At 43.4% G+C, this 17,809-nt stretch overlaps 1 protein-coding gene across 2 annotated transcripts in view; it reads right to left on the bottom strand.

Annotated features, from left to right (window-relative positions):
• Positions 1-12,156, bottom strand: part of Cbl (Cbl proto-oncogene) — an 84,388-nt gene extending 72,232 nt beyond the window's left edge. Inside the window, exon 1 of one of the 2 annotated variants that reach the window (XM_076576079.1) lies at positions 11,783-12,156. In XM_076576079.1, coding sequence (XP_076432194.1) covers positions 11,783-11,974 — 192 coding nt within the window. In that variant the 5' untranslated portion in view covers positions 11,975-12,156. Of the gene's footprint in view, positions 1-11,341; positions 11,594-11,782 lie in introns of those variants that run through there. The other variant, XM_076576080.1, reaches the window with a different exon arrangement.
• Positions 12,157-17,809: the final 5,653 nt, after the last annotated feature.

Here is a 17,809-nt window from a genome sequence, read left to right on the forward strand (position 1 = left end):
TAACTGTTTCCCAGAAACAAATCTGCAACCTATACTTTTCATAGAAACCCACTGTAACTAAATAAGTTAGGGCCCAAAGGAAAAAGCCTCTTTCTTCTAACTACTATTCTCCAATACTGATTTATCAAAACTCCATTCAAACTCTTGAAATATAATATTATTCTTATCAAATGCTACCCAACAGCATGTTACAAATACAGTGCCACTTAAAACTCATTACCCTCAAAAAACCAAAAAAAAAAAAAAAAACTCATTACCAATCTCATTACTTTCATTTATCATACCAGTTGAAGAAAAAATACATTCAATACAAAATGACATGTTCTGACATACTTTATGGTCAAATTTTTATATATACTCTATTTTTAAAGGGAAATATATAACTATCCAGAATTAACTTCAAACCAAATGAATGAGAGATTAAGTAACATTAGCAAAACTTTTGGATGCCATCACAACACAACTTCAGATTAGGGCACTAAGAAGTTCCTGCTTGATGGAAAGTCCCTCCCTGTTCCCAGTCCTTTTGTGTGGTCGGGCTCAAGAGCTCTACAGGAATCCTCAGAGCCTTTCTATACTTACAATGTATCATAGATTGTGAAATGTGAGTACTGAACTCTTCAGCTCTCCAGCACTTGAGCACATAGTTTCTTCTACTTAATAAAACTGTGACTGTGAAGAGGTGTCAACATAGTTTTCATTTAAAGTAGCTAAGAATCGGCTATTACATTCATTCAGATAAAAACTGCAAGTGAAAATTTTGGAAGCCAGTATGGCACACACACATGTATATGTAAATATGTGTACACACACACAACGTATGATCCCTTTAATACAGAAATTTTATTTCTAGGACTATTTGTTTTTTGTTGTTGTTGTTTTGTTTTGTTTTTTGTTTTTTTGGGTTTTTTCAAGACAGGGTTTCTTTGTGTAGCTTTATAGTCTGGAACTCACTCTGTAGACCAAGCTGGCCTTGAATTCACAGAAATCTGCCTGCCTCTGCCTCCCAAATGCCAGGCTCTAGGACTATTTCTAAGAAATACTTGGAAACTGGGCATTGTGGTGTGTGAGTCTGAGGTCAGCCTTGTTTGCATAATGAGTTCTAAGCCAGCCAGAGAAACATAATGCTAGCCATTAATACATTTGCTGCTCTTTCATAAGACCCAAAATGTTTCCCCAGCACCTATGGGAGGCAGCCAACAACCACACACACACACAAGCATGTACTCATACTGACACACACACACACACACACACACACACAAACAAATAAAAAAATATTAAGTTAAAAAGAAAGAAACACTTGGAAACTGGACCAGGAGTGGTAGCTTACACTTCTAATCCTTGGAAGTGGACACAAGAGTCAGTAGTTTAAGACTATCCCTGAATTTGAGACCCTATGTTAAAACAAAACAAAAACTTGGTATGCTATCTGTAACATTGTTCCTAATATTAAAACCTAGAAATTGCCAGGCATGGTAGCACACATCTTTAATCCTAGAACTCAGGAAGCAGAGACTAAACAAACTTGCCCATATCATAAAATTTGACACAGTCCTTTGAAACCTTTTTTAGTGACATCTACTCTATAGTAGTAACATGGAAAATCTTGGAAATATAACAATTTTTTTGTTTGTTTGTTTTGTTTTGTTTTTACCAAGACAGAGTTTCTCTGTGTAGCCCTGGCTGTCCTGGAACTTGCTTTGTAGACCAGGCTGGCCTTGAACTCACAGAGATCCACCTGCCTAAGCCTCTCAAGTGCTGGGGTTAAAGGAATGTACCACCACTGCCCTGCCAAATTAATAAAAGAAAAACAAACAAACAAAACGCTTAAAAAAACTCACTGTTTCAGCTGGGCACCGGTGGCTCACACTTTTAATCTTAGCTATTGGGAGGCAGAGGCAGGTGGACCCCTCTGAGTTTGAGGCTTAGTCTGTCTACAAAGCAAGTTCTAAGAGAGGCAGGACTACACAGAGAAACCCTGTCTCAAAACAAACAAACAAAAAACAAATAAAACACCAACAACAACTACAACAAAAAAATCACTGTTTTAAAAAAGTATATTTTAAGAATGTATTACTTTCACAATTTAAGATACCACACAGCCATTTCTTCAACAGAAAATTCAAGCTTTTCTAAATAAAAGCAACTGTGTTTAGTATAAAGCCTTGCTATATCAAGTGTGATCCTTAGATCTCCTAGATGATGGTCAAGAATGCAGAGTCCTAGGCCCTACCCCAGACCTACCAGTTTCTCCTATTTAACAAGTTCTCCCTCCAGGTGATCTGAATTCATGTTCAACTTTGAGAATCACTAGTTCACCAGTTCAAGAGCCACTTGAAAAAAGGGGGAAGGAGTTGGAGAGACAGCTCAGTTGGTAAAGTGCTTACCTTGCAAGCATAAGACCTGAATCCCAGCCCCCAAAATCACATCAACCAACAATAAAAACAGGTGTGGTGTCACATAGGTGCAATCCCAGGACTGGGGAAGGAGAAACAGGCAAACCCCTGGGGCTAGTTGGGATTGTGTAAGTAGCTAACCTAGCCTATTTGCCAGCTCCAGAAGGAAAGAAAAGGTGGAAGGTGTCTGAGGAATGACATGCACGCAAGGACATGCACACACGCACATGCACACACAGAGAAGGTGAGTAATTTGCAACATTTTCTTAATGTACATTAAGATATTAAACACAGTATTTTGAGATTTCTTGAATTATTAAGAGATGTGAAAGTATAAACTGCTCCAAGATCCTTGGTTATATTGGTGTTGGTCTGGAGTAAATGGTCAGCTAGAGAGGATTTACACAGTATTCTCAAGGCCTTGAGTTTCATCTCTAGTACCAGAAGAAGGGAAGAAAAATAAGAGACCAATGCTAAAAACAATCCACTAGTCAATAATGCAGTAAATGATTTAAAGATGATGCTCTCCATTGCATTTCTTGGAGCCACTTAGGAAAATACCGGATATACGGTAGAGGAATGGACCCTAGATACTTCTGGAGAGGGTATTCATTTGTGGTATGAGGGTAAATGTGGACTTCTACATTTTGTTCTATACCTTTTATGATTCATCAGTTGTATATTTCTTTCTCTCAACAAAGTGCTACAGATCCATACAGCCATTCAAAATAGATCTCAAGAAGGAAGGGCCCTAAGAATGGTACCTCAGTGCCTATGACCCTAACACTTGAGAAGCTTATTAATAAATAGGAGGACTGCTCAAAGTGTGAGGTCAGCCTGCGCTACATAGTAAGGTCCTATCCAAAAAAACAAAACAAAAGAACTACAGAAATTTGGACCCCCTCCTATCTAATGAAGCACCAAAGAATCAGCCTTGTTTACAGTCGCCTTCCACAGCAGATCTAAGCTGGAAGGAAGGGTGGCAAGCAGGCAGTCTTAGTAAGTTAAGGTATTCTGGCATCAGACTCACCTAAGCACTTCTTACCCACCACTCATTCCAAAAGACCCAGAGTCACTACTGAGTCCTTATGTCTGTCATGAGTGCTGTCATGTCCTGTCCCCACCCCACCACCCCAGTCCCTCCAGGCCCCCAGGACCTTCTGCAATGCTAACAAGCACTCTGACACTGAGCTACAGCTACAGCTACTGCTGATTTCTGATGGCTATGTTTTAGGTGGTGGCACCATCCCTCTCATCAGTGCCTGCATCCCCAGGGACATGTTCCACCAATGTCATTATTAGAACCCTCTGCCCCTTTTGGATGCTGTTGTAGGAAGAAACACTGTGGGGGACAGCGCAAGGCTGCTTTCCAGTGCTCCTAGCTAACTACTCCCACCTATTTCCTTCCAGCACAAAATGTGCTAATCACAAAAACACTTCACAATGACTTGCTTGTTACAATCCCCCTCACAACAAACCTAATGTACATCAGAATTAACAACTTCTTTGGATACTGTGATTAAAATTTAGGCTGTTTTCAAACTAATAAAACCTACTCTGCTTTTGACTATTCCAGGCTAACCACTAAGAAAATGATGTTTTCACAGTACTGTATATGTTTGAATACATCATGAATTAATTCTACCAAGGGGAAAGACTCAGAGACCATTTGATCACTTATCAGCTTTATTAGATATATACTACCAGCTAATATCGTAATATTTTTCTATATAAGAGCAATCAAAAAGTTTAGCCTTGATTTAATCCTACTTTAAAATATTTTTTATTGCCGGGCTGTAGTAGCGCTTGCTTTTAGTCCCAGCACTTGGGAAGCAGAGGCAGCTGGATCTCTGAGTTCTGAGTTCAAGGCCAACCTGGTCTCAGGATAGCTAGAGCTACACAGAGAAATCCTGACTAAAAAAACTAGCTAACTAACTAACTAACTAAATAAATAAATATTTTATTTTGTGTGTACAAATATTTTGCCTGCATGTTCACAATTGTACCGTATGCACGCCTGGTGCCGTGGTGGCACACTAGTCCCTTGGAACTAGAGTTAAAGATGGCTATGAGTTGCCATGTGTGTGAATGGGAATCCAACCTCTGTCCTGTCCAACCAAGCCATCTCTCTAGGCCCTTAATCCTATTTTTAACCTTTCAACCTTGAACACCAGTCACACAAATAGTTAATTGCCTCACATTTCATACATATGGAGTTAATGAAGAATTTTATATTCTCTGGGGGAGTCCAGAAATACACAAAGTAACACATTTTTCAGGCATGGTGGCAAACACCCAAAATCCCAGCACCTGGGAGGCAAAAACATGAGAATCAGAAGGTTCAAGGCCAATCTGAGTGACAGTACACCCTCTCTTAAAAAAAAAACCAAAAATATAAAAAATAAAAGTGATATGCCAGGTGTGGTGGCGCACACCTTTAATCCCAGAACTCAGGAGGCAGAGGCAGCCAGATCTCTGAGTTTGGGGCCACCCTGGTATAGAAAGCAAGTTCCAGGACAGACAGGGGTACACAGAGAAACCTTGTTTGGAAAAAAAAAAAAAAAAAAAAAAAAAAGCAAAAATGGTAAAAGTGCTGGTGGGGTTGTACTATGCCTAGTACCTGATGAGGGGCCAGGAGGTGGTTTGAGGAAGGAGATCACTGATTTCAGGGCCTGTCTGGGAAGCATAGAGTCCTTGTTTCATCTCTTCCCCCTACCCTGAGAGTCATAAATACCAACATAAACAACATTAATTAAGTAAAATGGGAAAATAATGTATACACTTATCCATGTTCACCACACAAAGTAACCAATACACATAATTTGAAGCCAGGCATAGTAGCACATGTCTGCAATCCCAGCACTTGGGAGGCTAAGGTAAGAGGACTGAAAGTTCAAGGTATGAACTACAATGAGTTCCAGAGTTCCACACCAGTCAAAGTTATAGAACGAGCCTTTTGTGGGGAGGAGCTGCCAACAATTCTTTCACTGAATGGTACTAGTTAAACATTACTTTAATACCATTTGAGAGAATGATGGCGTCCACTATGGTGGTATTTTATTTGTACTGAAATGTGATTTTATTTGTATGTTAATAAATAAAGTTTCCTGGGGGTCAGAGCTAATAGCAAGCCATAGCAGAAACTGGGCTGTGGTGGTGCATGCCTTTAATCCCAGCTCTTAGGAAGCAGAGCTAGGCAGATCTCTGTGTGTTCAAGGATACAGCCAGCATGGAGACACGTGCCTTTAACCTCAATACCAACCATAGAAGACCTGGAGGTCTGTACAGACAGGCAGTGATGAGGAGGTCATGTGGTTGGGTTTACAACCAATGAGAAGGCAGAATAGAAAGTCAATAAAAAGGACAAACACACAGGATGTAGGTCTCTTGCGGAGAGGTAGGACAGCAGCGGCAGTGAAGGGTAAGGTTTTTAATCTCAGCTCTTAGCTATTGCTCTGACCTCTTGGGCTATTAACTCTGCATTTGGCTCTGTGTTTCTTATTTAATAAGTTCATCTACAGTCCACCAAACAAATGAGGGTAAGAATCACCAATGAGAATCTACACAGGTCACTCTCTAACTACAATCATGATTCTCTTAGAAATTCATCTTTAGGCTATTAGCACTGTTTGGACATCAGAGTGTACTTATACAAATATGGATGATATAGTTAGTCATGATGGTCACTCTGATTACATAAGAGCTGCTGTAAATATGACATCTACAAGGCTGCTTCCAGCTTAACACTGCATACTATATTCACATTTCATACTATAACATATTTCACTGTTAAGGGATTCGGGAACACCTACACTAAAATGAAAAAGCATAATCTAGTAAACATTATACATAAACCAGGAACAGTCATTCACCATCATTACCAAGTACGTACTGTAGTAACTGCACAAGCCACAATTCTATGTGACTGGCCTCCCAGAGGGGTGTAGACCAGCACCGTCAAATATTACAGCAGTGTGTTGTCCTATGAGTTCAAGAAGTGCTCCATCAGCATCTTGTGAGACCAGCGTCATCTATATGGTCTATAACTAACAAATATCCATTTTAGCACTACTGTAAACGGCTTCTGTGACTGAGATTTTGTTGTACACCTGAGAAGGAAGTACATAGAAAAACTTATGAAGCCTTAGGAAGTAGGTTAATCCTGGATTCCAAGTCAGGAAATTACTTAACCTCTGACCCTAACTACTTTCACCTATAAAACAAAGATGATACCAATAAACAGCTACAGCAAGAAATAAATTTACTGTGGCTAAGTTAAATTCTTCCACAACAAAACAAAAACAGTAAGTAAATTAGCTAATTAATTTCCACCCACATACCTTTTCCTTTCAGTTAATTCCTTTGGGGCATATAAGCAATTTAATTTAGCAAACACCTATATCTTACCTACTATTGCACAGTGGAACAGACAGGTAGCTTATGCGGCTTACAGAGTGCTTTCCTTAAGGAGTTTACAAGCTTTAGAGGTTGTCTGGTATGGTGGCCTATAGCTACACCCCCAACAGTCAGAAGGCTGAGGCACAGAAAGCTGGAGGCCAACCTAGCGTACAAACAAAAAAAACCCACCGTGGGGTTTAAGAGAGAAAAAAAAAAAAAAAAAAAAGGCCAGGTGTGAAGATACATGTTTAATTCTAGCACTTGCTAGCACTTGGCAAACAGAGACAGGCAGATCTATGTGAATTCCAGGTTCTAGTGAGAGCCCATCTAAAAAAGAAAAAAAAAAGTATGTGTGGGGGGGTGTGCTACACAAGCATCAGAGTTTAAGATAAACCCAGAACAAATATCTTGTGTTTAAACCTAAGAGATCCCAGATCACTTTGGACATACTTCAGTAGTGACTTATCACTACAAATCACATTTCTCCTAGAGTATGTGAACTTAACACCTAGCATGTGCCTGGAACTCAGCATACAAACCAAATGTTAAGAAGGAAGACTTTAGGAGAGAAGGAAGGTGGGAAAGAGCAAGAAATCCAATGAAACATATGAGTTTAAAATCCAACTAAAGACATTTTACTTCCAAAACATACTACGTTCTGTTGGGAGTGGGGAACAGGTACGGCCAAGGAAAGATAACCTAAAAAGGACATAACCACATTTTCTTCCTTTTCATTTATTTATTTAGTGTGGACACACATATGCCTCTATGTGTGCCATGTTTAGAGGACAACTTGTAGAACTTGGTTCTCTCTGTCCACTGTGTGGGTCCCGAGGTTCAAACTAAGGTCATCAGACTATCTTGGCAGCAAGTATCTTGACCTGCTAAGCCATCTCACTGCCCCCAAATAATCCTTTTTTGAAAATACTTCTTTTAAACTCAAAAACTGAAAGCTTGTGTGGTGATGCCTGCCTGTAAAGGAGGATTGTTGTTAGTTCAAGGCCAAGCTGGACTACACAATGGGTTCTAAGACAGCCTGGACTATAGTGACACCTGAGATCCTACCAACTCTGCCACTTCAAAGGGGACTACATATCCCCCCAGAATATCTGAAAGCTAAGAGTCATTTGTACAAATTTAAAACATTAAAACAGTAACAAAGGATACAGGCTTACGCATATAACCAGAAAGACCCAAGTATGTCTTTACTGTCAGCTTCCCTCTCCCAGGAAGTTGCCTACTCCTGCTGTACTTTACAATGGCATTTTACATCTCACTAAATTAAGTATCTTGGTGATTTAAAATTTACATGAAGCCGGGCGGTAGTGGCGAACACCATTAATTCCAGCACTTGGGCGGCAGAGGCAGGTGGATCTCTAAATGGGAGGCTAGCTGGCTTGTTCTATAGAGTGAATTCCAGAGCAGCCAAGGCTACACAGAGAAATCCTGTCTCAAATAACTCCCCCTCCCAAAAAAAATTTACATGTTAAGGCTATTTATTAGTTTTCTTTCCGACCTCTCTTCTCTGCCTAGTCTTTAATGTACTAGCCAATTTCTTTACAGAGAAATAATTCTGCAAATATTACAATATCCTGGTAAGACATGTGGGAGGAGGGGCAGCAAAAAAAAAAAATTGGTCATGTCCATTTTTGTTTAAGGGGTGTTCTAACACAAGCATTTTTTTCTAGCAAGTTTAAGTCCCACATGGCTAAGCAAATTGGGCCTATGTTAAGCAAAGCCCACAATTTATATCAGCTGCAGACATCCAATATTGGGGGAAGGAAGGAGACAACCAGTACCCAGGGCTAACTCTGTAAACTGACTAGTAGCAGGCTGGAATAACACACATCTAACTTTTACAAGAACAAAACAGGTATGAAATGATGACTCGGGACTTACTACATAATCCCACCTATCAGAAAGATGAAGTGAGGGGCTGGAGAGATGGCTCAATGGTTAAGAGCACTTGCTGCTCTTGCAGAGGACTAGGGTTCAATTTCCAAAACCTGCATGGAAGTTCACAACAGTCTGTTACACCATTTCCAGGGGATCAGACTCCTTTCAGCCCTCTCACAGGCACCAGGCATACATGGGATACAAATACATGCATGCAGGGAAAACACTCACACATATAAAATAAAATAAAAAGGTACAGTGACTCCGTTTAAAGACTTCAAAAGCGGGGCAGCAAGATGGTAAAGATACATTGGGACTCACTTGATGGAAGAGTGAACCAATTCCCACAAGTTGTCCTCTGACCTCAACACATGGGCTATGGCATGCATAAAAACATCCACACATATGCACACAAGATGAATAATATATATATATATATATATATATATATATATATATATATATATATATTTTCGAGACAGGGTTTCTCTGTGTAGCTTTGCGCCTTTCCTGGAACTCACTTGGTAGCCCAGGCTGGCCTCGAACTCACAGAGATCCGCCTGGCTCTGCCTCCCGAGTGCTGGGATTAAAGGCGTGCGCCACCACCGCCCGGCAAATAATGTATATTTTTAAAAGATCTTTAAAAAAATTAAGTAAAAAAAAAAAAAACCAAAACTCCAAAGGCAATGGAGATGGTGCAACCTAGCAAGTATTAGTTAAGTACTAAGTAATAATACTTAATACAGGAAGTATTAAGAAAATCTGGAAGTCTGAGAAGTGATACAAACCTGAAGGCCTAACATGAGAAAGGACTGAGCTTTCATTTCAGCACAATTAGTAATATGTTATGGGACACATTACTGAAACATCTTCAGAGACAATCCTGCCTTCCTAAACTAAAATGGAAAAGCTAGAAGTCTACTGTCCTTGAATCTACTAAAACCTAAATGCAGTTTCACTCAAAACTTTGAGACCATAAGTGATGAAATGTATCTAGGAAAACTCAGAATTCAATACTCACAAGTGATGAAAGTGTAAGACATAAAATACAGAAGTAAATATTTGGATTACCATACAGAATATGACTTGCTATAATCTATCTTTCATTAACAGAAACACCATTTTAAGGAAGTCAATAATCAATATCACTTCGGTACAATGAACCCACTCCCACGTCCTATATGGGAAACATAACTAGAAACTAAACTATTTTTCTATACCAGGAGTCTGCAAAAGTTAAGCTCCCAAAATGTAAACCTATAAACTTCAGACTGTAAAGACATTCAATATTTTTTTAAGATGTCTCACATGGATCTAGACAGCACTAGACAGCCTGAGGCTTAGAAGGATTGCTCTGAGTTCCAGACCGTCCTGAGATACAGTGAAAGCTGTCTCAAGAAGCAAACAAGGATCCATTCCCCAGCATCTTCAGACAGCCAGTTATACTGGGGCTGGAGAGATGGTGCAATGGTTAAGAGTGCTTGTTCATGCAGAAGATCAGGTTCAATTCCCAACACCCATATGGTGGCTCACAATCATCCATAACTCCAGTTATAGGAGAGCCAACATCTTCTGGCCTCAAAAGCACTGCATGCATGTGATGCACAGCCATACATGCACACAAAACATCCACACTCACAAGAATAAAATAAAATTAAATTAAATTAAAAAGAAAAAGAAACAAACAAGATGTCAGCACATCTTTATAGTGGTTTTATAATATCCAATAATAAAGTCAGTTCCACACATCAAAATAATCACCATAGAAGTACTTATGTCATTAATTACAATAACAGTTGGGACGGGGGAGGAGGGCTCCCACAATTCAAATTACTTAAGGTAGGGAAAATCAGTCCTGGAAAAGTGACTCTGAAACCACTGGTATGCACTGCAAGAGTGTTAATTCTCACACAGGACTTGTTAAGCATTTATATAGCAGTTACATTTGCCAAGTGCTTCATAATAATTTTATTGGCTGTTTCTAGTCCAAAACAACCCATGGAGAACTTTACAGAAGAGGAACCTGGGCCCAGAGAGGAACCAAAGAAACCAAGTTTACCCTGGAGGAAATAACACCATTTGCTTCCATGCCAGATCCTCCTAATCACATTTATCTGCAGTAGCGATTTTGAAAAATTAATGAATATGGTAAGAATCAAGGAAACAGCGCATTGAATTCGAACGAAATGTTAAGAGATTGTGTGTACACTTTTAAATACTTGAGCCAACGAGACTACATTATACAGACACAATTATAAGGAAGTAAGGTCTCCCGAATGACAGGCTTAGAGCGCTAAACATCAAGTGTTAACCTCAGCCCGCACCTGATTTTAAAATGAGTATCAAGGGGGTTCATGAAACAAGCTCAAAGTCAGGTTCCGAAATAACAGACAGCCCGTTACAAAAATCAAACACTACAGCCCAGCTAAAAGCACTGAGCGCAGGGAGGAAGTTCTGTACAAGCCAGACTGCAATTGAGCACGCTCAGTCAGGCCACCTTTCGAAAGATAATGGGGTTCGAACCAAAACTTGCGGTTTAACCAGTGCCCATCTCAGCACCAGCACCCAACACTTCGCAAGACAACAGAAAACTTAAGCCATCCTTAGCGGTGAGGGGAAGTTCCTTCCCGGCCCCCATTTAAACCCACCTCTTTCTTTGATCTCCGTGTGACATCTTAATGAGAGAAGAAAAAAAAAAACCATAACCTCACCCAGACCGCAGTCAGTCCGGTCGTCCTGACCCCAGGTCCCAAACCCAGGGCGAGCGACTCCCCTTCCAACCCGGAGCCCAGGCCCGCAGACCCCCAACACACATCCCCTCCCGGGGCAGGGCCCACCTCCCGGGGCAGGGCCCACCCGGCGGCGACCCACATCCCCAGGCTGATCCTCACCCCCATCGCACTTCCGCCCGGGTGTCGCGGTGACCGGCCCTCCCCCAGCCCCCACCCCATCTTTGTCTGGCTCCCCCACACCTCAACGTTCCCAACTGCCAACGGCAGCCCTCCCTCCCTCCCTGCAGCCCTCCCCACCGCCCACGCCCACCCGGCGCCGCGCGCGCCCGCCCGCCCGCCCGCCCGCAGGCCGCTCACCTTGTCCATGAGCTTCCAGCACTTCTCCACCATCTTCTTGTCCACCGTGCCGGGAGGGTGCGGGCTGAGGTGGTGGTGGTGGTGGTGGTGCGGCTGGAAGGCGTCCTTCATGAGCCCGATCAGGCCGCCCGCGCCCGAGCCCCCCGAGCCGCCGCCGCCGGCGCCCGAGCTCTTCTTCACGTTGCCGGCCATGGCCAGCCGAGGGTCTGGAGCCCGCTCGGCCCGCGAGCGAAGGGAAACGAGCGGGGCGAGAAGGAGGGGCCTCTCCGGCGAGCCTCCGCCGGCGCTGGCAGCTGAGCGAGTGTGAGAGGGAGGCGCCCGCCCGGAGGCGCGCCCCTGCGCGGGCGCGAGCGCGGGCGCGGGCGCGAGCGGGCGCGCGCGCCGGAGACCGACGAGCCGCGGGCGACCGCAGCGACCGCCGCCGCTTCGCTCCGCCCCCCCCACCCCCGACCCCACCAAACTCGCGCGCGAGCTCACGAGCACCCGCGCGCCCGGCAGCTCCCGGAAAGCCTGGCCCCAGTTTCCACGCCCACTGCTCCCGCCCCGACCCTCAGGGACGGGGCGTGGCCACCCCCGGGGCGGGGCCCAGAGGAAACTCGGCGCCTGCGCCCTCTGCTGGAGGAGCGAGGAACGGAAGGGAAGAGGTGGGGTCCAAGGTAGAACCTGCGCACTAGGCAGAAGCAGCCTGGCCGTCCATGTTCTTTGTGGACTGGGCTTGGTGCCTCCAGGGAGTGAGTCATTGTTAGGCTCGGATTAAGACAGGCCGGCATGGAAGGAGCCTGCGCATCAAGTCTTTTACCCGCTCCCGACAAGTGTGGAGGCTGAGTTTAGAGCTTTGTGCTTCCTATTGTGAGGAAATGGAGAGAGCCAAAAGTTCTCTTTCCACTCCCTAGTGGTTCTATTTTTTTGTGGTGCTTGGAATTGAACCCATCACCTAACACATCCTAGACAAGCACTCCACCCACCTTGAGCTATATCCCTACTCCACCATCTTGTTTCACCATGTAGCCCTGGCTGTCCTGGGATTTGCTTTGTAGAGCAGGGCGGCCTCGAACTCACGGAGATTCACATGTCTCTATGTCCCGAGTGCTGGGATTAAAAGTCTCCTTGGTATTTATAACCGGCAGAGAATGGGAATTCAGATGCTACAGCTTTTTGCAGACTGATTAAGCCCCAGAAAGGCTTGATGTTTGGGACACTCGAGGCTCAAGCTCTTCTTCCAGGCCCTTTAACCTTTTTTGAAACATAACTTTCTCTTAATCTTTTTCTTTCTGAAGAGCACTTCCGTTTCTGGGAACTGAATATGTATTTAAAGACTGTTGCTCAGCGGAATGCAGGGCCCGCACGAGGCCCCGCCCACAGAGCCTGTGAGGCAGCTGTGAGCGTGGCCAGAGGGTTCTTGCACACAGGAACAGAAATTCAACTCCCAGCCGCTTCCACTTCCCTAATCTCCAGGCTGCTTTGGAAGAAATTTGAAAATAGGAACTTCTTTTCCAAAGAAGGAAGTGCCCTGCCTTGATTTGCTAATCAGTTGGGGTTTGTTTGTTTGTTTGGTTTGTTTTTTTGTTTTTTCTCCAAAGTCCTGACTTGCCATTAAATACTCAGCTCCTCCCTCTACCTCTATCTTGGTTCTCCCGCCAAGCCCTTGAGTGGTAGGTCGCTAGCGTATCCAGTACTTCTTCAAGAGAGGAAAATGTCTCTCAACTCCAGAGCTATTCAATTCAGTCTCACAACTTTGGTTTGCAAATCAATCACCTTTTTTGTTTGTTTGTTTGTTTGTTTGTTTGTTTGGTTGGTTGGTTGGTTGGTTGGTTTTGTGTCCAGACAGGGTTTCTCTGTGTAGCCCTGGCTGTCCTGGAATTCGATCTGTAAAACAGGCTGGCCTTGAACTCACAGAGATCTGCCTGCCTCTGCCTCCCGAGTGCTGGGATTAAAGATTTAGTGCCACTGTGCCCAGCTACAAATCAATCATCTTTAAGACATTTCTGAATCTTTATTACCATTTAACATCAGTAGAATGCCCTTTTATCATTTTCTCTGTTTGGGTTTTTGTTGTTGTTGTTGTTGTTGTTGTTGTTGTTATTGTGGGTGGTGGTGGTGGTTTTGGTTTTGGGGGTTGTTGTTGGTTGTTGTTTTGAGACAGCCCTGACTAGAGTTCTGCACCACTACACCCAGCCTTTTATCATTTCCTACCTAGAAAAAAAAAATAAAAGAATCTACCAAAGAAAATTCGAGGCAGCGCTCTAAAATTATTGTCAAAATTTTGTACGGCCTGTGCCACCACCCTGGTTTGTTGGCCTTCCTCTTGACTCCCTGTAATAGTGAAATCTTCCTCACCGACACTGTAAGTTCATCTTGTCACTAACAGAAACACGCACACACACGCGCACACGCACGCACGCACGCACGCACGCACACGCACAAACTAAACTTGTGAACCCTCCCCAATGTTGTGTCTGTAATGAAATTAACAGTCACAATCTTACTTAAAGTTGTATTCTACTCCAAGATTCGGGATCCATGCTACACAGATCCCATGCTGGATAACTTCTAAGTCACAAAACGTAATAGTTATATTTTCATCACCATCACAGAGTGTATTCCCTCTGCCTGGAGTGTGCTTCTAAGATCCAAATCATCCTTCACAAGTCAGTTGGGCAGGGCAAGCTGCTGCAAGCCTGTCATCTGAGCACTTGGGAGGCTGCAGTTTAGACAGAAGACAGGAGTTGATGCCAACCTGGGTTACACAGGGAGACCCTATCTCAAAACAAACAAGCATCACCCAGCTCGGGCATCCCACAGAGAAAGGTGGTCCTTCACATCTCTAAATTGCCTTTTGTTTCTTCTGGGGACTGAAACCCAGGCCTCAGATATGCTAGGCAAGTATCAGCCCGAGCTGTATCACTAGCTCCATTTGTCTGGCTTTATGAGACAGTAGCAGTATGTATCCCAGGCAGAACTCAGTCTCATTAGACTCCAGGCTGATTTAGAAGCTCACAGAAATCCTCCTGCCTCAGCCTCCTGAGTACTAGAATTACAGGCATGTACCACTATGCCTGGCTTATATTTCTCTCTTATGTCACATGACAACATGCTATTTACTATCTTGCCAACTTTGGATCTTCTATAGTACTTAGCATTATGTGGGTGCACCAGGGTGTTTTTCAGTTCTAAAGTCAATACAGTACAAGGTAGTTAGTTACCTATGGATATCTCTCTCTCCTTCCTTCTCCCTCTCCCCCCCCCCTTGTGTGTGTGTGTGTGTGTGTGTCTGTCTGTCTGTCTGTCTGTCTGTCCATCCATCCTATGGGTTCACAAGCTTGTCTAAATGTACAATTTACATCTCCAGCTTGTTTTAAGATTTCCAATCTGGAGCAGGGTGGTTGTACTGAATGCCTTTACTCCTAGCACTCAGGAAGCAGAGGCAGGTGGATCTCTAACTTTGGGGCCAGCCTGGTCTACAGAGTAAGTTCCAGGACATCCAGGGCTACACAGAGAAATACTGTCTTGAAAAAACAAATAATAATAATAATAATAATAATAATACTTCCAATCTGAAGCTGGGAATAATGGTGTAGGCCTTTAATCCCAGTTTTTGGGTGGCAGATGCAGGCAGAGCTTGGTAAGTTCAACCTGGTCTATATAGTGAGTTCCAGGGCAGGCAGTGTAGTTGGTTGTTTTAACTCTATGGCTCTTTGGCGAGCCCACCCACCCCCTCCCAAATCAATCACACACGGAAGTTTATACTTAATTATAAATGCCCAGTCTTAGCTTGGCTGGTTTCTAGACATCTTTCTAAACTTTCAATTATCCCGTCTATCTTTTCCCTTTTTCTATTTCTGTGTATCTTACTTTCACTCTTACTCCGTGGCTGGCTAAGTTGCTGGGTGGCTGGGTGGCTGTGTGGCTGGCCCCTAGCATCCTCTTCTCCTTGTTCTCTTGCTCTTTCTTTTCTCCTCCCAGATTTCTCCTTCTATTTATTCTCTCTGCCTGCCAGCCCTTCCTATCCCTTCTCCTGCCTCACTATTGGCTGTTCAGCTCTTTATTAAACCATCAGACATTTTAAACAGGCAAAGTAACACAGCTTCACAGAGTTAAACAAATGAAACATAAAAGACTGCAACACATCTTTGCATCATTAAATACATGTTCCACAGCATAAACAAATGTAACACATCTTAAAATAATATTCTACAACAAGGCAGGTCTACAGAGAGAACTTCTCTCAAAATAAAAAATAAAATAAAAAAAGATTTCCAATCTGTGTTGCCTTCAGTAAAGTCTACATGGCATGGAATTATATAGCACACATTTTGTTTCTACTGCGGCGGGCTATATTTCTGTTTCTTTTGGGGGTGGTGGTGTTTGTTTTGTTTCATACAACAATGTTAAGAGTTCACTGAGACAGAAGCACCAGCACTGAATCATCAGGAGGAGACAATATTGGTGAAATTATTAAGGCAACTCCACATAGTTAAAAGGGAGGTTTATTTTGTGGGGTAACTTACAAGTGAAGGGATAGGTTACAGGGTCTGGGAAAGGTATAAGGCAGACAGGTGGTGTTCTCTGGAGAACTCTGCTCGGTCTACCTCCAGCGTCCAGGGTCCAGGAACCAACTGAGCTCTCCCATCCGGTCTCTGGTCTTCAGGGGTCCTCTTGGCTCCGCCTTGTAGGCGTGACAGTTACCGAAGCCTCAAAGGGGGTGGTATTTCCAGGTCAAAGCTGGACAGGCTACCCACTACAAGACAACTTTTTAAATTCCAGCAAAACTCCAATTTGTGCTCACTAAGTGCTTGCTAGAATTGACTTTTTTCTCAGTACCACCAAGAGCTGCGCTTAATCCCCATGTCCTCTCTATCCCAGAATTCACACTGCTGGTTTATATGGAGGCTGCCAACTCTCCCCTAACCATGGCAAAGGTAGAGCGTCCATCATGATGTTTTGACCTTGACCCTTCCTGCCAATTTCCTGGTAGAAGCATAACTATCACAAGGAACAAAAGACAGTAACCCAAACACTGGAAGCCTACACCATCCCCCAGGCAGGGGTCAGCAGTGCCATCCTTGTCTGAGAGAGCCCGATAACTCTCACACGTCCAGCAGAGAACTGGCCGAGGACCTAAAAAAAGCTCTTGTCCCCAGAGGAAAGCCAAGAGAGGAAATGAAGACCCACACTATGTTTTATATTTTTTAATGGCTCAAAATCTATCCCAGGTAAGATGAACACAATTTCCTAGTTTCAGAGATTTGAGAGCCCCACCCTGGATTGCGGTAGCCTTTGCTGCCCATTTATATCACCTGGAAGACAGGACCCTCTGCAGACATGCTAATAGAAAAAGCCTCAGGCCAAGGCCTGGGGTTTCACACATATTTACTTAATCCACACCAATCACATAAAACAAAACAAAAACAAACAAGCAAACAAACAAACAGGATGCATGGGCCACATCTGAACAGACTTTCTCCCGCTAGCTAATGATATTTCTTTCTGTGCAGACACGTGCAACCGGAGGAAACATTGATCATCTCTCCATCCTAAGCAACTGTTGCTTTCTTTTTTCTTTCCTCCCCCAGTTCATTTAGAGACAGGTCTCACTTTGTTTCCCAGGCTGACACTGAATACTGGATCAAAGGGTCCTTCTCCCAGAGCCTCTCAAGTAGCTGGGACTCCAAAGGTATGTCACTCTGCCTGGCTCACAGTTCCTGTAGGCCAGTGCTTCTCAACCTGTGGGTGGAGACCTCTCTGGGGGTCGGACGACCCTTTCACAGGGGTCGCCTAAGACCATCAGAAAACACTGATATTTACATTATGAGTCATAACAGTAGCAAAATTACAGTTATGAAGTAGCAACAAAAATAATTTTATGGTTGGGGTCACCACAACATGAGGAACTGTATTAAAGGGTTACCACATTAGGAAAGTTGGGAACCACTGCTGTAGGTCAAGGCCACTGGGTCTCTTGATCAGGCCACATTTCTTTTATTATATAAAAAAGCAACAAATCTTCCTTCTTATAAAACTCCTCAA

The sequence above is a fragment of the Peromyscus maniculatus genome, chromosome 7 (genome assembly GCF_049852395.1).
Source record: "Peromyscus maniculatus bairdii isolate BWxNUB_F1_BW_parent chromosome 7, HU_Pman_BW_mat_3.1, whole genome shotgun sequence".
Lineage (NCBI taxonomy): Eukaryota > Metazoa > Chordata > Mammalia > Rodentia > Cricetidae > Peromyscus > Peromyscus maniculatus.